General features: G+C 39.8%; 1 protein-coding gene and 1 pseudogene across 7 annotated transcripts in view; both read right to left on the bottom strand.

Moving 5' to 3' along the window:
* Positions 1-975: 975 nt before the first annotated feature.
* HID1 (HID1 domain containing) overlaps positions 976-23329 on the bottom strand; it is a 69361-nt gene continuing 47007 nt past the window's right edge. The window contains exons 14-21 of one of the 7 annotated variants that reach the window (XR_015696011.1): positions 21987-22214; positions 20816-20949; positions 18878-18958; positions 16501-16592; positions 6975-7133; positions 4325-4407; positions 3307-3341; positions 976-2425 (exon numbers count right to left, since the gene is read on the bottom strand). Coding sequence is in view for 5 of the 7 variants with exons in the window: in XM_087709981.1 (XP_087566107.1) it covers positions 4344-4407; positions 6975-7133; positions 16501-16592; positions 18878-18958; positions 20816-20949; positions 21987-22214 (758 nt within the window). In the remaining 2 variants the exon portion in view is untranslated. Of the gene's footprint in view, positions 3342-4324; positions 4408-6974; positions 7134-16500; positions 16593-18877; positions 18959-20815; positions 20950-21986; positions 22215-23329 lie in introns of all 7 variants that reach the window. The other 6 variants (XM_087709983.1, XR_015696010.1, XM_087709982.1 and 3 more) reach the window with 6 other exon arrangements.
* LOC148048170 (U2 spliceosomal RNA) lies at positions 5979-6133 on the bottom strand (annotated as a pseudogene).

Below are 23329 nucleotides of genomic sequence, written 5' to 3'. Positions count from 1 at the left end.
AACAATTATTAACCTTAAGAATACGTTGCTAATGTCACATTTGAAAGAGAGGTAAACTATGTTGAGCATGGCAATCCCTAGGGTGAAATGGTCACTTTTTATTACTGCATCAATCCTTGGATATGGCTGAATCATTGAAAAGAGACTGAGAAATGGACCACTTTTAAGTTAAGGACATTTCTATCAATGTCTTTTGAAAAAGCATGAAAACATCCCAGTTGCGGCATCTATTTACATCTATAATCAAAACATAAAGATTGTGTCTATCATGCGTATGTGACAATCCAAGGCCATTCTAGATATGTTTGTGACAATCAGTCTTATATTTCGCATCAGTGGAAGCAATCAAGCAGAAAATGTAATATTTACGAAGATTGAAACATAACTTTGATATCAAGCAGATAAGAAAATGTTTGAGTTTGCTGATATACTTTGGAACAATTCAAACTTTATAACTTGGATCTGCATTTTTTTAAAATTAGGTGATAAAAAGTGTGGGAAAGGGCAAGGACCTCTCCTTGTAAATCAACAAGCAACTCTGTTTAGGATACTACACCATGCCAGTAGACCCATCTGCACTTGGATAGTTGTGCCCTGAACTGGACAGCCTTACTCAGATGATACCCTCATCATGATAAAATGATTGCTTCTTCCAAGGCTCTGATTTGTTAACCAAAATCATACAGAATTTAAGTTAAGGTCAGACAAAGTCCTGTTTTCATTATCTTGCACATATCTAAATAATAAAATATCAAATAATATAGGAATAAATATATCAAAGCTGAGTAAAATATCAAGTTTAGGATCTCATCAGAACTACTAATTATTAAAAAACACAGAAGCAGAACAGTGGGAAATTCTGAAAAGCTTCAATCTCTTAGAAATAATAAGCAGCTAAACTTCCTAGGTTTTGTTGAAAGAAATGTCCTTCTGGGTTCAGCTCCAAGTGGGGGAAAAGACACTGGAGACATGGAGGCTGCTTGGAAAGATGGTTTATTGTTGGACAGGGCCACATAGCTTGAACCCTGAACAGAAAAGGTGATCACATGTTTCAATGTTGGTGAAGAAGAAGAGAAGGGCTGAGGAAGAGGCTTGCTAGGCTTTTTATACCCTGTTTAGTCCCACCTCTCTGTTTCCTGTTCCTGTGTAAGAAATGTATTCTGATTGGTTGTCAGACTCCCATGGTGCCATGCAGGGGGCTACTCTCTAGGCTGTTTTGAATCCAGGTATAGATGAGTTCTCAGATGCCATGTGGAGAGTTGAGTAATATCTCTTCCCCCTGCAGCTGCAGTGGGGAAGTCTTTATTATGTAAAGTGGGCTAGCCTGGCCTTCTCAATGGCCTATTGACAAAGTGGGGATGGGCAGGAAGCTACAGGCAACTATTCTGTCCTTTAAAGCATGTTTCTTTCTTTTCACATCCAGAGAAATATTCTGCCTTTTCAATATTTCAATATTTCCTAGGCTATTTCATTTTTCTGGGAGAGGGCTGGATGATAACTTCCCACAGTTTATTCCACATAGCTGGTTTTCCCAGAGTTCAGGATATAAAAAACATACTGCATTGAAAAACTTCCTGTAAGTTATTATAGATATTTGATTATATAAGGGATTAAAACTGATCCAAGCTTTGTGATCAATCTACCTTTTAGTAATAACTAAACCTTTCTCTTTGATAAAGGATAAGAAGTAGAAATGTAAACATTTCTTTTTTTATTGCTCTCCTGTAAAATAAGAATTACTGAGACCAGAGTCCAGGGCTTGGCTTTCTCACAACTCTTAAAAACCAAGTCAAAATAGGCTGCAAGCAGTTTATTCAGGCTCCATTCAAAAAAACTTCTGCTCCAAAGAGGAAGCTGGTTCAAACCTCAAAGAAAAACGTTCTCAGCGGTTGGAATTTTGCATTTTGGCTATTTTTTTATTCTGTTCTGCGTCAATAAAAGTTACCAGGGGAAATAAGATTTTAGTAAATTAGCCTTCTTAAAAAGTTGTCCCATTCTTCACAAGTTGAAACCCAAGGTCCTATCAAAGGAACTTACTGAAAGTTGGTGGTTTTTGAGGTAAAAGCAGGGAAAGAGCTCTAGCAATAAAGACTGGTGCAGTCTGGAGCAAATTCTTGAGCCATGATCCACAGACCAACTAGTTAACCAGAACCTAAATATATCTTTCAAAATCTGGGGAGGAAAAGAAGTCTCACATTCCTCAGTCACAACAGCTGGCAAATTCATTTCCTTAAATTTCATGTTTCTTTGAAGGTACATTTATTTGGTACATTTTAATTCCACAAAGTCATCTAGAATCTGAGGTACAGTCCACTTATCCCCTTCTTCTCACCAGCAAATGTGCTGGTGTAAAATGTGCCACACCATTATTCTTTCAGATACTGAACAGTAAAGTATCGATCCAGAAGTTCCTCTGCAGCCATGCCTTTAATGGAAAGGTACATGTTGCAAAGAATGCCACGGCATCATAAATCAAACAGTAACACAAATAAGCTAATAAACTCTTGTGATATAGATAAAGCCAGCTACAGCGTTCAAGATAATTTTATCTCCATATGTAAAGTAAATAATTTATAGTGCAATTTTGATTCTTCAGGGAACAAAGAGCAGAGATGCCATTCTAAAGAAAGAAAAAGTCAAGGTAAATTCACAAAAAAAAACCATACATTAATATACAATAAAATATCGGAGCATCACAGAAGTGTACATATACACATATATGGGAGTCTTTGTGCATACAGGTGAAAGACATGGATGAGTGTATACTAACAAGAATCTTTACTCTGTAGTGAGATAGAAATATGGTGCAATTCATCAGAACCTTAAGTGGGCATCTACCAGACATTCTAAGGAAAATATAATCTTCACTCTTTCTAACAATAAGTATGTAATAAGAATTAATTAGGTTATTGTTAATGAGGAGGACATGAAATGATTAATGTCAAAGGAAGAAATGTCAAAAAGGAATAACAATTATCTTATTTATCCAGTCTACTCTCCAACTGCACCTACAATTTGCTCACTTTATTGTAATAAAAAAACCTGGGGGGAAAAAAAATTTGCGCAGAAAAACAAACAAACTGCAGTTAGAATTAATTTCACAAGTTTAAGTTACACATTCCTATGCCACAAGGTGACAATATTTGTTTAACATCAGGTATGAAAAAAGACAAGTTTTTATAAAAAGGAGCTAGGTCAAAACAGCCTCTCATATTTCAGATTCTCTGGTTAGGGCTCAAATAAAAATTGGCAAGAAGGAGATAATAACATACTTGCCATCCTTAGTGTTGAGCAAAACACACTTACACTAATATGATGCTACTGGATCCTGTAAGGCCATCCTGAAATTTATAAGCAGGAGAATTTGTTTTACTTTACATCAATTACAGTTTAATTAACCAACTTAGAATACAAGCCACACTATGTGACTTTCTAGAGAATAAAACTCTATTCCAGCAGTCTGACTGCTGATCTCAATACATTTAAAAAAAAAAAAATCCCACACAATAATTTCTAAATCCCTGAAAATAGCATGTGCCCAAGCTGTTTCCTCATCTCTCAAAATGTCCCACAGTACTTTTCCCAAAAACAATTCTTGAAATAAACATCAATTTTAAAATATGAAATATATTTAAGACACGTGTCTATAAAAGGAGTTACCTACAAGGTTAGGAAAACAAACAAAAATGTGATTTGAATGTTCCGTAACAACATCAGGACAAAGGAATTAAGCACATTTTCACAGGGGGGGAGTGAACAAAACCAAAATGTTTCCCTGAAGTAACATAAATAAGTAGACTGCTGGGTCAACAGTCACTAAAGGAAACTCCTTCTCGTTCCTCATAAGAATGCAATAAAGCAGTTGGGACCCTGGGAACAGAGGATTGGAAAGGAAGGGCTGAGAGCCTACATTCTTTGGAAAAGAACCACAAAGCTACTTCTTGCAGTTTATCTTCCTTCACTGGTCCACTTTCTAATTCTTTACATTCACTGTCTTTCTACGTAAAGGCTGAATCTGACCAGGGAGTGAAAGATGGTTTCTCTAGCTAGTCAGATTCAAAATTGCACCAAAAAGCATGGGGAAGGTTTGATTAAACTCTTGTTTGGTTTTCAGTATGCAATGGCTGTTCCTTCAACAATTTTCCATCACACCTTTTCTTGAGGGGGTGGGGGGGCAAAGTTAGGAAGGGCTGCTGAGTTTTAAAAGTAGAAGGGAAAATGGCTGTGATTGTTCTCTAGAACATGCAGGAGGCAGTGAAATGAAGAAAGAGCTGTGATGAACAAGCACACAGCAAGATCCTTTTTTCCAGTGTTGCTACTCAACCAGAGGCAAGTTCCGTTCCTCAAACGCGCTGAATTTCAAATAGCTTTACATCTGTGTCATACCAGATAGGGGGATCCACATTCCTAAAGAGAAAAAAGATATTCATTCCCTTGTACATAACATAAACCTCAGGGTGGATCTAAGAAAGCCAGCATGTTTCCAGCACTTTTTTACACATGGAAGCAAGCAAAATCAATAGACCCAGCGATATAGAAAAGGAAGCTATTTAACAGACAGCCATTTCTAATGACATTTTTAGGCTAGGTGAATTCATCAAATTCATTTGTTATCTATAATATGTCTTAGCACTAATGTGGTCTTTAAAAGGTATAATGTCCATCAAAGTAACCAGGCTAGAAAGCAGGAGGCCTATAGTTCTAGTTCCGCCTTAGGCATAAAAGCTAGCTGGGTGACTTTGGGCCAGTCATTCTCTCTCTCAGATCAGCCCACCTCACAGGGTGGTTGTTGTGGGTAAAATGGAGGATATATTCACTTCTTTGAATTATTTGGGAAAATAATAAATATAAGACAAATGTCCTGGATCAGACAAAGCCTATCTTAATCCAGCATTCTGTTCTCACCCTCTCTTCCTTCCCAGGGCTAAGGAGATGATTATGTAGCCGTTCTTGCATGCCTTCTTCAAGTTTATCTTCATATTCTTCTTCAACAGGGGTGTCAAACTTATGACGTCGTGTTGTCATCACATGACCTATTGTGACTTTTTCCCCCCCTTCACTAAAACAGGGGTGGGATGGCCAGCGTGTGATGTGTCGGGTCCACGGGCCACAAGTTTGATACCACTACTCTACAACATGTAACTAATACTGTAAACATTATCCTCCCATTATCTGAATCTCATTTACACTGGAGTTGATGTTTAAATTAGAAGTGAGCAAAGATACCATACATGATTTTCCAACTAAGGAATCACATCTGATGGTATTCTAAAGTTCAATTTTGTTTTTCAATTTAAATTTTATGCACTGATTTCAACGAATACTACAAAGGTAAATTAAAATGAAAACAAGATGGCAAAACAACCTAAGATTCAGGTTCAAAGGCAACTGAAATAAATTGGGAACAAGTTACATATTAATTGAATAGCACACTTCTGCACTTCAATGTACATCCTCTAATTAAATTCCAGTATGCACTGAGATCATAGCTCAGACGAGAGAGGAATTAACAAGCATATAATTTCTCTTTCAGTTTAAATGCAGCACTTAAATCAGGGGTGGAATTCACTTACTTTCCCTACCAGTTCGTAAATGTGAGCATGTGCTTGGCCTTCCGCGCATGTGTTTTGATAACGCACATGGATTGCATTCATGCATGCAGCTTGAAAACGTGCCTAAATAGGATGGCATAATGGCAGGTGGGCGGGATTTCCACTACTGGTTTGGGCGAACCGGTCCAAACTGGATGAATACCACCTCTGATTTAAATCCAATATTACAGGGCCTAGTTGAAAATGGTTACCCTTTTTAATTTTTAACTGCCTAATAATAACTTTAAAACCTCCTTTTCATAGGTGGTTCACATCTTACAATCAATCTTTTAGTGACAGTTTGAAGCTACAACAGCACTGAAGAAAGTGACTTATGGCCATTTTTCACACTTACAACTGTTGCAACTTATGCTAATGTCTTGGGGTCATGTGACCTTTGGTGACCTTTTTACAGGAAAAGTCAATGGGGGAAATCAGATTCACTTAACAGCTGTATTGCTGACTTCATAACTGCAGTAATTCTCTTAACAACTGTGGCAAGTACACTACACTTGATCTTAGCCAAAAGGCCGAGAAGCGATTAACTGTGGCAAGAAAGGTTGTAAACGGAGGCAACGCTCACTTAACAACTGTCTTGCTTAGCAATGGAAACTTTGGGCTTAACTGTGGTCGTAAATCAAAGACTACTTTTATTTTTTTGTCAAGTGTTCAGATCCTAATTCATTTCAGCACCCAATGCCTCTTACTTTCAGTGAGTAAAAAGAGTTTGGTCACTTTTTACTAAATATCAAATAGTTTATTAAAAAATGAAATGTCACTCCGTATCAGTGGTGGGTTCCGGATCCCGTTCCAACAAGTATGGTTGGAACAGGCCCAGTGGCGTCCACATGGATGCGTGCAGCTTGCATACATGTGTGCGCAGCGCACGCATGCTTTGTACTTGCCAGTGATTCCTCCGCAAGCCTCCGCGACGCTCCAGCTACTCGGTGGAGTGGCGGGCAGGAGCTGCACACACCATGCACGTGCACAGAAGCGCCAAAGGCTTTAAAGGACAGGTAAGGAGCTCAGGTGGGCGGGTGGCCCCTCCGGAGCACCGTACTGGAACGGTACCCGGTGCTCGGGGCACCGCCTGCAATCCACCACTGCTCCGTATGTACAACCAGGACCCTTGAGAATCAACAGAGTTTGAAGAAAGAGTAATATATGCTGTGTATTATATAAATCAGCAGCACAAAAGTAATGCAAATTCCATTCAGTGAATTATCCTTCTAGGTGATACTGTAAGGGTATTCTGTGATTCTAACCACTGAATTTAAAGACCAAGCTAAACCTCAGGCTAATACGTCTGACTCAAAAAAAATGTTCTCATTCAGCATGCTAATGATAAGTAGAAGGAAATTGGGTAGCAGCCTGCTAGCTTACCTCAGATATATAACTCCCCACATATAAGTGCGGAACCACATAGCGGTACCAGAATTAGCCTGGTATTTCCGGATCAGGATGGGATGAGGGACAGGAAGGAGCCCCACCAATGTGCCATGTTGCAAGAATTTCAGAATCTCGGATTCATCTGTAAGGCCCCTGCAGACAGTGAGGACACATTTATCTTTACAATGCACTGCATCCCCTCTAGTGCAAACTACAGACAATTGGACATACAGGTTTATGGAAACATAGAAAATTGACAGCAGAACAAGACCTAGTGAGCCATCGAGTCTGCCCTTTGAGATTATTTTACTTAATTTTTGATGGACGTGTTCTTATTTTTGCTTAATATTTATATTATATGATATTATACAGTAAAATACATTATAATTGTCAGACCTGGAAGCCATCTTTTACATTTGGGCCACATTTTCCACTGTAGGAAAATGGGAGAGAGATTATATGGAGTATGGGTGATATATAGTCAAAATAACATTCTTTTCTCAGAAAGTCAAGGTCATCTTGCGATGAGGTGATTGGGAGGCATCTTCAGTTTTGGATGGTGCCTGTTTGGGCCATGTGATGGACATGGGGGTGCTGGGCAGGGACCTGGACTTTCATTTGGGTGGGGAAAACCTGGAAACTTTCAGATTCAGGTTTTCCCAGATGTGCCAATATGACAACTTTAATAAAATGGAACTTTGAGAAAACTCAGTCTTTGGACACTTCTTTCATTGGGGGTGTTACTTGAAACCCTGACAATCGTTTATAAACTTAGATTAGATTAAGGCTGTCCAAGTTGCAGACTTCAGATTCTCCAACCAGCCATAGATTAGATCCTTCCATAACAAAAACAAAAGGGTGATTATGAGAAACCACAAATATTCTCCAGCATTCTCAGGAAATCTTACCAAATGTTATCCATAAATATTCACTCATTCTCTCTCCTGAACACTCAGAAATATTTGGGAGTCTTTGGTGCTTTTAGAGAACACCAATCACAAGGAGAACTTAGGACTCACAGTTCAACCCTGAGCTACATACTGTATATATTGTCTTCTATTCATACAAGAACATTAGTTTGATTTAGCAACAAACTGTTTATCATTCTATATCACAGTGGGGATGTCAAACTACATTTATTCATGAAAATGCATCAGAGGATCACTGCATTCTAGATCACAGGCACAGGAAAGGATATTCCAACCTATTAAATGAAGCAAGGCTCCAATTCAATTAGGATGTGATATTTTTTTAATGTTGCAATCGTTCCAACTTCTGACTATTTCCAAAGAAACAAAAGAGCTTCCCCTTTCCAACTCACACACCCACGAAACAAGAGCCACCATGGCGCAGTGGTTAGAGTGCAGTATTTCAGGTTACTTCTGCTGACTGTTGGCTGCCTGAAATTTGGCAGATCGAATCTCACCAGGCTCAAGGTTGACTCAGCCTTCCAAGGTAGGTAAAATGAAGACCCAAATTGTTGGGGGCAATAGGTTGACTCTGTAAATCGCTTTGACAGGGCTGTAAAGCACTGTGAAGTGGTATATAAATCTAAGTAGTATTGCTATTGCTATGCATATATTCAGATTCCAAGCCTTCTGGAAATGTTATGTCTGTTGTTTCCTTCCATGAACAATTTTGTTTTTCAGAATGTTTACTAATAGCCAAGGCAAAATAAACTTTTCCTATTTATTACTAAGGTAACAGAGATGTGCCCATTAGAAAATCAATTAAATATATAGTTTTAAAAACCAAGGGGTCCATATAGCTCTTCTTTATTAATTCATTTGTTTTGGTGATATGATATGATCTCCTTGGTTAAGGAATATTGAACTGTTGCATTATGTGTAACAAGGGTCACCATCAGTCTATTTTATCATTAAGTGTGTTTTACGCTTATCTCATTTAAAACGTTATTTTAATCATCACCATGCTCAAATGGTAAATGACTTTCATTAGAACCTGAATAGGAGGAGTCTTTTTATGCCTCTCACTGGCATGCAATATCATCAACCACAATATTCTTTTGGACCACCTGCAAAGACATGAAGCACCCTTTAAGGGTGATTTCACTCCTTGAGTGGGCACCTCTAACCAACAGTCGTTAAGGGAAAAATAGTTGAGTATATAGATGATCCAATAGGGCTCAGGGCCTTTCCTCCATGCCATTTCACTAACACACATATACACACATCAGAGGTGGGTTCCTGCCAGTTCTAACAAATCTACAGTGCCATTTAGAACCAGTTCCAGCTCCCTCCCCCCGCCCGTCTGCATATCATCAAGATGAAGAGCGAGAGGAATTCTGGGAGTTGAAGTCCACAAGTCTTAAAGCTGTCAAGTTTGAACACCCCTGGGGTTTTTTTTCTAAAGGGTTAGGGATGCGAGGGTCCTGTAACTTGACTGCTTTAAGACTTGCATGCTTCAAATGCCAGAATTTCTGAGCCAACATTTTGGTTGCTAAGCAAAAGCGTTGTTAAGTGTGTTTCACCACATTTTACAAGTTGGCCACGCCCACCCAGTCACATGGCCGGCAAGCCATGCCAAAAAGCAGGCCACACCTACAGAAGAGGTTCTAAAAAAATTTGAAACCCACCACTGACAGACATGCATACAATATATAGTATATAGCGTATAGCGTATAATGAATAGCATATAATAACGGGGTATAACAGTCAGCAGTTGGTTTGGGATGAGGTACCATGTTAATAATATTCAACTGTATGATGCCTTCCAAGCTTTGGCAGCAATGTTACAGAGATCTGGATGTTGTTTAGAGCAAAATGTGTTCAAATTAACTACTAGCAAAGTAGATACACCATTATATACATTTGGCCTGCCCAGAAACAATGTTTCCAGTGATAGTATGACTTGGAAGTTTATATACAATAATACAATAGCAGAGCTGGAAGGGATCTTGGAGGTCTTCTAGCCCAACCCCCTGCCTAGGCAGGAAACCCTATACCGTTTCAGACAAATGGCTATCCAACATCTTCTTAAAGACTTCCAATATTGGGGCATTCACAACTTCTCAACGTTTGAATCCTGCTAAAAGAGGAAATGGTGGCCCCGTTGCCAAGCTTAGGAAGGAGCACCAGTTCCAAAGAATAATCAGACCCCAACAATAAATACTCATCCACTCATCACTGCATTCCTTAGCTGATGCAATGTGCTCTCTACGAGATCCTTTGAAAATACGTTTCAGTCTGTACAGGATAGAGTAGCCTGTACTGCAGAATGCTGATAGGTGACTCAACATTGCAGTATTTCTACTCTTGGACCACTACACTGGTTACTGGCAACCTTCCAGGTCTAATGTAAAGTGCTATAAAATCCTTTGCAGTATAACTCTGAATTGTTTCTGCCCACTCTGTGAGATCATCCAAAGGGGTCCTGCTCCAAGAGCCACACTATCCAGAAATAAAGGAAGCTGTGGATCAGAAGCTATGTTAATCTATAATTTTAAAGACCCTTCCTACAGGTATATGCCTGGCCCTATTCCATCCCCAATAGGATTTATATGCACTGAAATGTGATTTTAAAATACTAAGAGTAACTAATTGAAAATATTGAGAACCAGAGTAATGTAGTAGTTAAGATGCTGGCCTAAGAGCAGGGAGATCCAAGTTCTAGGACTTCATAGGACACAGAACTGGCTGAAAGATTTCAGATCAGTCACTCTTTCTAAGGCCTAGCCTGGAAAGAATCAGCCACCCATGTTGATTATGGCCCTCAATCTTCAACAAAGAGGACTTGATCTTACAGTGGATTGTTTGAGGTTGAGGAAGAGCACCAGGAGGAATGATTCTAAGTTGTTCTTTTAATTTTTTCATTTCATTTGTTTTGCCTAGTACTCTTATTGTTGGCATTTGTCACTGGATGTTTTATTTTGAATATTGTTAATGAATTAAAAAAGAAGTACAAAGACGTCCTATGTAAAATCTTTGACTTGACTTTGTTAGTCATTAATGCTTCATTAAGGTAAAGGTTCGCCCAGAAATGCATGCTAGTTGTTTCCGACTCTAGGGGGCGGTGCTCAGTGGTGGGTTGCCAATTTTTTTACTACCGGTTCGGGCGCACTCCTGTGCAACGCTTCTGCACATGCACAGAAGCGTCTGGCCACAGCCTCCTGCCACCGCTACTACCAGTTCACCCAATCCAGGCCGACCAGCAGCAACCCACCTATGGCGGTGCTCATCTCCGTTTCTAAGCCAAAGAGCCACAGCTGTCTGAAGATGTCTTCGTGGTAATGTGGCTTGCATGACTCAATGCCAAAGGCACAGGAAGCACTGTTACCTACCACCAAAGTGGTCCCTATTTTTCTACTTGCATTTTTTTTATGTGCTTTCGAACTGCTAGATTGGCAGAAGCTGGGACAAGTAACAGGATCTCACTCTGTTATGCAGTGCTAGGGATTTGAACCGCTGAACTGCCGATCTTTCTGATCGACAAGCTCAGCATCTTAGCCACTGAGCCACTGAGCCACTGCATCCCTTAATGCTGCACTGAAGTACCATAAAGTTGCAGGGCCAGAATTTGGTAGCAAAACATCCAATTTTTAACTTAGTGGCAGCGGCCAAACATTCTGTTGCTATCGGATTGAGAGTCTGGAAGATACTCTAACATGAGAAAGGTTAATACATTTGTTCTCTGGAAAGCATGCTATCTAATGGTCAGAAACAGTTATTCATCAAATAGCAATAGTTGAATGGTGCAAGGGCCAAGATCTTAAGTAGGTGCTGCCATCCAGTGGTCAGAAGCAGCAATGAACCAAATATTCTGTCTAAAAGTTTTAAACGTTTCCTCTGTCCAGTTGTGACCAACTCAAGATAACAGTGCTCATCTCTGATTCTTAGCCTAGGGAGCCTACATTGTTTGAGAGATGTTTCCATCATCATGTAGCCAGCATGAAAATGTTACCTTCCCTACTCACATTTGTATGCTTTTGAACTGCTAGGTTGGCAAGCTGGGGCAAGTAACGGGAGATCACTCTGTCGCACAGTGTTCAGGTCTCGAACCTAGGCTGTTGCCTTTCAAGCTGACAAGCTCAGCATCTTAACCGCTGAGCTATCCCACCCTTATCCTGTCCTACAGTAGGCCATAATTTCACTAGGAAAGTGAAGGAGCCAAGAATCAAGATTCTAGATGGCATCTGTGGTGTATGTTCCCACTGATGTATTTCCAAAGAGGGACCGTAGGAGTTGAATTAATCTCTAAGCCTTTGTAGTTCTGCAACTGCCATTTTTATAGATCCCAGAAATTTGGGCATTCTTTGACAATCCTCCAAGACAGGAAAGACTTGCAGGACAGTTTGTATAGTTTGTCTGGTGTTATCTAAGATGTATAAAGATGTGTCAAATGTATGCAGGAAGTGTAAAAATAAAGAAGGGTGGGCATGTGATAAAGCAAAAAAAATGGACTAGGATTCATATTTCAATACAGAACATTCTGAAACTGGAGATAAAAGGAAACCAGAACTTTTCCTCTTGGGTCTAATGGAAAAAGAACTGGAGAAAAACATTGGAACTTTGTTACTACATATGTTGATAGCATTAAGACTATTTATTGTATGCACAAAAATGGAAGGATACTTTGATTCCTACCATGGAAGAATGATAGAAAGTTGCAGAAGTTGATGGAGTTGGTTGAAGTTGATGAAGTTGCAGAAGTTGATGGAGTTGGCTGAAATGGCAAAACTGACTAACGATTAAAGAAAAGAACGTGAGTGCTTTTGTTTCCACATGGAAATGGCTTCTGAACTTCATGCTTGATGTGGAAAAGAATGAAACTTTGACTTTGGGTTTTACAGATTAGATTGATAGATCGTTATAGAAATGACTTATTCATACTATTATGGAAAAGCAAAAAGCTGTGATCTGTTGTTAAAGCCTAGTTCTACTGTAACAGAGAGAGTCGGAAGTCAATGCTTTTCTTTCTTTTTCCCCTATCTTTCCTCACTTCCCCCCCCCTTTCCTCACCCTCATTGCTCTTCTATTTGCTTTTGCATTTTATAATACTTTAGAACTTTAAAAAAATGGAAGATTAAAAAAAGGAAAGACTTGCAGGACAACTATGGTTGAGATATACAGGTCATACTAGGCAAGTAGAAGATGAGATTCCTAGTGCAATCTCAGTTTCTATGGAAGATCATGATTAGCTAATGAAACCTTTAGGACAAGCTTCAGCTTCAAACCAAGAAATAATTTCCTCATTGTTGCTCTCATTAATCTGATAGCGTAGTGCACCTAGTCTTCATATGTATGAAAGTTGTTCCTTTTCCCACAGAAAAGCTGAGGGAAACAAAGTTTGGTGGAATAAAGAAATAATGAAGTAGAAAAATATTAGGCTGCATATGGTTAAAAAGTGTGATGTAATGTGTACTTGCCGCAGCAACAGCAAGGGAGAATTTTTTCCACTGGGAGTGTTCCCAGGAAGAGACGAAGATCAAAAGATGGAGAGATTCCAAGCTGAAGTGGGAAACAATTCAGGATAGCCACACCCTAGAATTTTTCAGGATATAGCTAGTAGCATAGAAAGTTATAGCTTTCTATAGCTGGCAAGATTCTGTCTATTATTTTATTTTATTTAGCTTGTCAAACATGTAAAAGATAACAGGTATAAGTATAACCATAAATATGAACATGAGGAAATAGGTACGAATAAATGGAGACAATAGGACAGGGATGGTAGGCACACTGGTGCACTTAAGCATGCCCCTTACAGACCTTTAGGAATGGGGTGAGGTCAATAGTAGACAGTCTTAGGTTAAAGTTATGGGGGTTTGGGGATGTAACAACAGAGTCAGGTAGTGCATTCCATGCATTGACCACTCTGTTGCTCAAGTCGTATTTTCTGCAATCGAGTTTGGAGTTTGAGTTTGTATCTATCGTTTGCTCGTGTATTATAGTGGTTGAAGCTGAAGTAGTCATTCACGGGTAGGACAGTGTAGCAGATAATTTTGTGTACTACACTTAGGTCAGAGCATAGATGGCGTAGTTCTAGGTTCCCCAAGCCCTGGCAGCGTCCTCATAGATACGCGCAACGCACGTATGCGTCTTACCACTTCTGCGACACTCCGCGATGCTCCAGCTGCTCCATGGAGCATCACACAGGCGCTATATGCGCCATGCACGTGTGCGGCAGCGCAGAAGCTTTAAAACACAGGTAAGGAGCTCGGGCGGGCAGGTGGGTCCTCCAGAGCAATGTACTAGAACGGTATCCGGTGCTCCGGGCTGGCTCCGGTATACCCGTACCGGGGCGTACCTCCTGCAACCCACCCCTGGAATGGACTCAGTTGGACTTCATTGTGTCATTTCTGGACTTTGGGTTGATAAGAAGAGAGAGATGGCTCTGTTTGAGATGAAGAAAGGTAATGGAAGTGGGTTGAATTAAAGGTCTTGGTTATCTGAGCTCCACTTTCCTGAATCAGCAGAGAGATTAGTCTGTTATCTGAATGCCTCCTCATACTAAAATGGAAACAATATTGTTAAACATACTATTTAAAAATAAAACCATGATGTTTTGGGGACTACTGCTTGAACACCCAAATTGTGCTTGTGCATATGCAGACAGCCATAAGGATAAAGATCATAAAGAACATCAACTAATGTTAGGATCATATGCATGACCTATGATCCAAAGCCCTGAGTGTCTTAATTGGTAGGATTTAGGTAACAGTATGTTAACTTGCAAGGTAGATACAGATTAGATATCACAGCTTCCTTTGAATAGCATAAGTGTCTTTGAAGTTCAAATTGGGTTTTGGTTTTGCTTGTAGTTACATGTCAAAATGTATCCAAACTAACCAGCACTATAGTTAGAAATAGAATGTAATACTGCATGGAGGACGGGTGCAACAAAGGCTAGTAACACAATCTGTATTTTTTCTATTTTACCAAAAAGCATTATGTGAAAGCCTCAATTGACCAAAGCCATGATGGGTAGCATGTATGGCATATCCAGTGGTGTCTATGGCCTATGAAAATCACAACTTGAAAGAACAGAGTGAATCATAAAGAGCACAAAGTGGAGGAAAAAATGGAACGATATAATAGATTTGAAAGAATGTGGCCTGATACTGTGGTATGGAATTGATGAATATATGCAAGCAAGTGAAGGTACAGCTTTAATAATGAAAGAACTAAATATTACATACTTACCTGAAAGTATGAATAACTATAGGAAAATATCAAAGTATAAGTCAATAATTGGTGATAATTGCATGTTACACTCCAGTTTAATGGTGACAATGGGACAACTGGAGATTTAGTTTGGGGAACAATTTTGCAACCTTCTCAGTAAATTAGACCTAAAGGAAAAATATTCTGTTAAGTGAGAGAAAATGGTGAGAGAAAAAGGTGAATGGGCCATTAAAAAAAAGCATTAAAAAATAAGAAAAGGATATTCATGTTTTATGTACATGGTTTAAGCATAAGTCTTCTAATATTTGTATGCGGCAAAGGAAAATAGAAACCAAAAAGTGTGATGTATCCTATGAAAGACTGAGGGAATTAGTGAAGAATGTAAAGGTAAGGAGAAGTTTTGAATGTGGAACCATCTAGTTTTGGGATTAGGCTCCCAGAAAGGGAAGGGAAGCACGCTGACTATTGTGAGAGATGAGTATTTATCAAAAAAGGTAAAAATGGCTCCTTATAACAGCATGGTTCTCTCCACTTTAGGGAAATGGACACACATAAATATAAATAGAATACAGGGAATGGAGTACTTAAAATCTGTGGAATAAAACAGGATATGATAGGATCAAGTTTGACTTTATCAGGAAGATAAATGCATTACAAAAATTAGTGACTGTAGAAACAATATTCATTAAGGCTGGTCATATGCAGAGTGAATGAGGATCAAGGTGCAAACAAACATGAAGAAAAAAATAAATGGATGGTGAGAAAGGAAGGAAAGGTCAAGAGAGTCATGTATAGACAGATCTGAGATCTGCCAAAAGAGCAATATGAAACATTTAGAGAACAAAAGACAATGTATGTAGCAGTATGTACATAAAATGGAAGCAAGTACAATTTATAAGGCTGGATAGGTATGGAGATGTATAGTGAACGGTATTAGTGTAAACCATTTCCTTTTATTTTTCTTATGCATTTAATGTCTTTTACTGGTGAGTTCTTACTCCTTTTATATGCTCTGCATAAAGTAGCTTATTATTATTAAAGGGGATAAATTCCTTGTGCGTCCAATCACATTTGGCTAATAAAGAATGTTTTGTTCTATTCTATTCTATTCTACCTACGCTACACTACTCTACTCTACACTTTCTTATCCCAAAATAGAAAGCTGTGATTGCTTTGTCCTTATGCATGATCCAATCAACCCAATTCCACAATAATAGTCTTTGTTTATTTTATCTGTAGAAATGTGAAAAGAGGATAAGACTAATTTTATTACAGGAATTATGTTTAGTACTCAATAAGAAAATTCATACCACCTTATAATTCCCACTCACCACCACCACCACCCGGATAGCTCTATCTACAAGATTTGTGGCACTTACTTGTCAATACAAATCTTCTCTACCTGGGGAACCAGGACCTGCAATAGCCTCATGATTGTCTGCAGGGGCAATTTTGATTTCCAAGACACCACCTGCAAAGGAAAAAGATAGCAGTGAAGAGCTAAGAGTTTGAGCCAACTCAGCAAATCAATACCTGACAGGAAGGCTTTCATTCAGATGAAAAAAATGCATCCAAATCTGTCTCTGTTCACATAAAGCAGCACTTAGAATTATATATGTTAGGAGTATAATCTAACGGTTGGGTTGGCAATATATAAATCATGTAACAATGCTATACCTGTTTCTTTAAATCATACTGTAAAATGTGATTGGTTGCTGTTTCCTCAATCGGCCATAAGAGGGAGACAGAATGACTGTTAGCTCTCTGTTTGTTAGATGCTGGGTTGATCTGATCTGATCTGAGTGTTTTGGAAACTGGCTGTTAGAAAGTGCCGTGAGCTATTGTAAGTTTTGCAACTGCTAGCAAACTTTGAGTACTGGACTGTTTCTATGATTATGGACTATGTTATTTGGATTATCCCTTAACTGAAAGACATTGATGACTGACTGTCTTATCCGTGTATGACTTGGACTTGGTGTCAGAAGTGGGATAACTCACGGCACTTTCTAACAGCCAGCTTCCAAAAACACTCAGATCAGATCAGCCCAGCATCTAAAAAACAGAGAGCTAACAGTCATTTTGGCTCCCTCTTCTGGCCAATTGAGGAAACAGCAACCAATCACATTTTACAGTATGATTTAAAGAAACAGGTATAGCATTGTTACATGGTTTATATATTGCCAACCCAACCGTTAGATTATATTCCTAACAATATACCACTTAGACTTCATAGTGCGTTGCAGCCAGTAATGGTATCCTATTATCTTCACTACCTGTTCGTGTTACCTGAGCTTTGGAAGATGAAGAAAAGAGATAGAGAATGACCATCTAGTGACTATGATATGTTAAAACAGGGGTGTCAAGCTCAGGTCGTCACGTCGGTGGCACATGATGATCGGGACTTGTTTCCCCTTCGCTAAACTGGGCATGGGCATGGTCAGGCCATGAGGTGGGAGTTTGACAGCCCTGATCTAGAGAGCAAAAATTCAGTGCTTTTCTTTGAGATAAAAAAACCCCTATATAGGTGTAGTAGCATAACCTTCTGATTATTCCTAACATTGGGGGAGGAAAGACTTTAGCGAAAGTAATCTCTTATTCCAGGAGATGTTCCACTAATGGGTTCCCTGCCATGGGGGGAGGGGGGAGGCTAGCTCATTAATATACCCAGGCTTTTTATGAGCGCTTCATTTTTTACGGGAAACCTCTACCTCAGAGCATACTTGACACATTTCAACCCTAAAGCTTTCTGAAAGAAAACAGCTATAGAAAATGAGAATGTTTGAGAAGCAGAGCAACCTATTATCATGCAGGGAAGAAAAACTGTAGATCAGTGTTTGAAGATGCGTGGATTTCAACTCCCAGAATTCCCCAGCCAGCAGAACTGGCTGGGGAATTCTGGGAGTTGAAGTCCACGCATCTTCAGGTGACCAAGGTTGAGAAACACTGCTGTAGATGATAACAGGGATAACTATTCCAGAATTTAAATTATTAATAGTGATCCTACTATTCAGGAAGACAATCATCTGGGCTTTTATGAATCAGAGTTTCAACATTCCTTCTCATCAGTTCAATAGCAGCTGAGATAACCTGGTTTCTGGTCAGGTAAAATTCAACCCATAAATAAAGTGAAAATGCTTCCAGGAAGATATATTATCTAGCACTTTTTAAGCATAAATGGCAAAATGGGGTAAGGCATGTCCTTCCTCCTAAATCAGAGATGGGAAACCATGGCCCTTTTATGACTTGTGAACATCAACTCCCAGAATTCCTGAGCCAGCCATGAAGTTGAAGTCCACAAAGTCATAAAAGGGCCATAATTCCCCACCCCTGTCCTAAATGAAAGCAGCAGACCATTATCATGTTGGCTAAAGAGAGAAGTACTCCAGAGACTAGTAAACAGATACTTCATCACCCTCTGTGGATGATTCGACTATCTCTTCTCACATCGTCACTTGCTTCCTTATCAAATGAAGATAATAAGGAATGTCGCTCAGGTGATTAAAACAGTGGTGCAATTCAGCCGGTTCTATCCAGTTCAGTCAAACCGGTAGCAGTGGCGGTGGGAGAATCCGCCCACCGACCTGGACATCATCACTTCCTGTTTTTGACGCTCTGCGCATGCGCAGAAGATCCTGTGCATGTGCGCGTGGTCACATTTGCGAACTGGTAGTGAAGGTAAGTTGATTTCACTCCTGGATTAAAAAGCAAGTTATATCTCTGTATGGCTTGTTAACAAGAGCTGCCAGCATCTCTCACCCATTCAGGAGTTGGATTCCACTGCCCAACAGAGGATGTGCTGGACAGACGTCGTCGATCCCGTCTGGATTGTGAGGACTCCTAAGGACAGAATGCAAATTGTTTCGCTTATCCAAGGGCTGCAACTTCCCTCGGTTGTATACTGCTACACATAAAATCAAATATTGTTTAGCAAGGATCTACTTTTCAGCATCCCAGTGCAAGACTGAGAGAGGGGAACTGGCTCAAAGAGAGCCAACTGCCTTTCTGTGTCAAAAGAAGGACTCCCCACCTAGTCCAGCACTTCAATCACTACGCCATGTGTGGATGTTGTCTGTGTGTGAGAGAGAGAGTGTTTCACACACTTACACCTCAGGATGGCAACTAGGACCAGAACTGCCATTGATAAGCAATGCAATCGTAAAGCGAAACTTTGCAGGACAGCATTGCTTAGTGATGGCAGTTTTAGCAGTTCCATCATTAGGTAAGGATCATGCAAGTCTTTAAGTGAGGGTCTCATGTACCATGACTTCCAAATTGCCGCCTTCCCTATTTGACTTTGTGGGAAGCTGGCAGGGATGTTGGAAATCACGATCAAGAGACTGTGCCTGACTATGATATTGTAATCACTAAAAAAGGTAAAGGTAAAGGTTCCCCTCTCACATATGCGTTAATCGTTCCCGACTCTAGAGGGCGGTGCTCATCTCTGTTTCAAAGCCGAAGAGCCAACACTGTACGAAGACGTCTCCATGGTCATATGGCTAGCATGACTAAACACCAAAGGTGCACGGAATGCTGTTACCTACCCACCAAAGGTGGTCTCTATTTTTCTACTTGCATTTGTACATGCTTTCTAATTGCTAGGTTGGCAGAAGCTGGGACAAGTAACAGGAGCTCATTCCGTTACACAATGCTAGGGATTCGAACTGCCAAACGTCCGACTTTCTGATCGACAAGCTCAGTGTCTTTGCCACTGAGCCACCACGTCCCTCACTAGCCAGGTGCAAAAGCACCTGGATTGCAATCACATGACTGCAGAGACACTGCAAAATCCAGTGCTACAGGACTGGTCGTAAATCCTCCTTGTTCAGCACCATCACAGGTTTGGACAATCACTGAACAAGCAGTCATAAGCCAAGGATCACCTACATACATACAAAAACGCATCCATTCACATATTCTTATTATTCTTACTCATCGCTGTGCTCATTAATTATCAGGAGGAAATATATACATATATATCCCCAACAACAGCACTTGAGCAGGAGAAAGCTATAGTATATTATCCATAGCCAAGTGCTTCAAGCTAAGCAGAATTAGAATCCTTTAGCGATATAATTTATCTTCAGAGCTGATCTCTAAAACAAGCAAGATGCAGGATGCTCTGAGCTGTTAGCTTTGCTGTCTCTGGGATTTACTGTTGCATAAAACAATCAATCAAACCTGCATTATTTAGAATTACTATAACTTAGTTGTCATAGGCTCAGAGATTGGTATCACTTCCAATAAATTTTCTTTAAAATACATTCATAAAAATACTTGCTTTGGGCACAACTTGTACTATCCTAATCATGAGAACCTATCCAATAGATTAGGAGTTTATTGCAGGATATTTCGAATGAGTAATGAATTGAATACATATACTCCCTAGATTGTTCCTATTGATAGGAGGGAATGGACTGAATTTAACCACTATATCTGAAATTTCCTGTAAGAAAATGCAGACTTTAAATTGAAATTAAATAAAATGCGCCCCAACATTCTATTAAGTTATTTTCTGTACAGAAAATGTTTTCTCCAGTTTTTTTTTTGGGGGGGGGATCTACTGTCAAGGATAATGAAATTCTTGACTACCCATCTAAGAAACAGCAAACATTATATTAAGATGCTACTCTGAATTGTTGAATCATCACTGTGTTCTTCAACCACTAGCTACCCAAGAGCAATTTGCAAACTTACCATGTTCCAAGTTTCAGTATCACTCGCCACGCCTGGTGGGTTTTCTTCTGCTGGAGATTGAGAGGACTCTGGCTCTAGGGAGCGCATGGTCCCATCCTCTGACACCTGAGATTTCTCTGTGAGTTTGTCAATGCCTGATTTTGAGAGGCAACATTAAAAAAAGAAAAAAAATTGGGCAAGACCTGGAGTAGTAATGGCTAACCTTTTTGTCGTTGTGTACCAAAAGTGTGTGTGCGTGCGACAGCTTGCGCGCCTGCCCGCACCCATAATGCATTGCGCACGTGACCCCCCCCCCCGTGTACCCCCCATGCATGCACACTATGCCGCCCCGTTTTAGGCCTAGAAGGCTTCCTGCACCAACCTGGAAGCCAAAACGGGGCGCAGTTATGCAATGCAAGCACCCCCCACGCATGCGCCCCGCCCCAAATACCAGCTGGCCGGCAGGAGGCACATGCGCAGTGGAGCTGGGCTGGAGTGAAAGCTGCCGTGCCTGAAGAGAGGGCTCTGTGTGCCACCTGTGACACATGTGCCATAGGTTCGCCATCACAGACCTAGAGGGTTTAGCAACATCTTTCTTTCCATCTTTCTAGTCAAGATCAGAACACAATTCTGTCTACAGCAAGTTTCCTTAGCACTTTGCTGGGGAAACAAAAAAATTAAACCAAGTAGCTGGCAAAACTTACAATATCAGATGATTTTCAACATTGTGCAATGTTAAAAATATTGCACAATAGTTTAAAATAACACATTTAGCATTTTTTAATGAAATGACTACTGTTTATTTTTGCTTCTTCTAGACCAGGGGTGTCAAACTCATGTCATCATGGCAGCATCCCGTGACGTATCAGGACTTTTTTCCCTTTGCTAAACCGGGCGTGGATGTAGCCAGCATGTGATGCATCCAGCCCGTGGGCCAAAAGTTTGACAGCCCTGTTCTAGACATCCACTAGCTTTTAAGAAAGGAGAATCCTAAATTAACAAGTTAAATTATATAAAAGGGAAAGACAGAAATAAATAATGAAGTCATACAGATCACAGAATGAAAATTCTTTACTATCAGAAACCTACAGTAGATCCAGGTCTTAAACCATCAAAGGCTTACCCCAGTCTACCTTCTGGACTAAAGTGAAATCTTCTGTGAGCTTCAGTGTCACAGGTACTCTGGACTTACCTGGGGTTGCTACTAGGCTGGCCTTTAGTGTCCCAGGTTCTGCCGGTGCAGCAGGTCGCGACCCTTCCATGGACATCCCCTCCTGAGAGTTGGTACGAGAGATGGGCTCAGGAGCTTTCTTTTTGCGTTGCAAAGCTTTCTGGATAGACTGCAAGTCAGTGGGTAGGTTGGCCAGCTGATGAAATACATTTCGCTTGCGAATAATGGCATACACCAAATTGGAATTACCTAGGAAATCACAACAGCAGGAGGAGAAAAATAACATCCTTAACCTTCTGTAATTGGGAAACACACATTGAAAAAGATTGTGGGTAGGACTACTAGGTGAACAAAAAAACCCAAGTAATCAATGGCTTCCTGCGATTTAATGGCTGTCTGAATGTTTGCTGCTTGGATCTGACAGCCTTAATTGTGAGATGATGAGAAATTAACTATAGCTAAATCTATATGCTCAGTTTCATACTCAAGAAGTAGAGGGTTAGCATTGTTCTGTTCCCCCTACCCTTACCCCCTTTCTTCATGTTAGTCAAATTATAGCCTGGAGTTTTTGAACAGTTGTTCCTTCAGATGGTGACTTCTTCCTTTTAGCTCATCACTAGACTACTGTCCCACAAAAGAATAAACTGATATGTTATCTATTACAAAATTGATAACTTATCTGTTACAGATAACTCTGTCTGTTTCAGCATTATATCAGGAAATGTTTCTACAACATTATCCCAGCTGATGTTTCCCAGAAATTATTTAAAAACACAATGAAATAAAGTGATTGATTATATTACATTGACCAGCACACAAGATTTAGGATATCAGGCATATTTGGCTTTCTAGCTGGCTATCAAATAACTGAGAGTCTGTTTTATTCACTCAGACTTAATTCCCAATTTATAAATGACATTTATATTACAGAAACTTATATTTGAAAAGATTTCACCAACAAGTGAAAAATCAAAAGTGGGCTAAGTTGCACTTTGTAGTTTAAAAATGCCATAAAGTAATGAGTGAGAAGTGTTGAGTGCAATAGTGGTTTTCAGTAACAGGAACTTCCTTTTTCAATTAAAATAATAAAGGAACAAACTTACATTTTATATTTTATTTTACTAATCAGAAATGGCAAATCTAAGAAAGAAGGATTATTTGCACCATGTTTGATGAAGAAGCTTTGTACTTTATACCTAGATTAATATTTAATCTTGGATAAACTATCAGTGTCAGCCTCCGCTTGCTGCTGCTTTGGCTGCCATTGAAACGGGAAGGGGGGGCATGGTATTTGGGAGGGGAATCATGTTGTGCTGGAGGTAGATTCTAGATGCTGTTTGACCATCTTACTGCGCATGTGGAAG

Source organism: Thamnophis sirtalis, unplaced genomic scaffold, assembly GCF_051295495.1.
Source record: "Thamnophis sirtalis isolate CommonGarterSnake01/CBP01778 unplaced genomic scaffold, rThaSir2_p1.2 scaffold_3, whole genome shotgun sequence".
NCBI classification, from domain to species: Eukaryota; Metazoa; Chordata; class Lepidosauria; order Squamata; family Natricidae; genus Thamnophis; species Thamnophis sirtalis.
The sequence above is the reverse complement of the archived record's forward strand: the minus strand, read 5'-3'. Positions and strand labels throughout refer to the sequence as shown.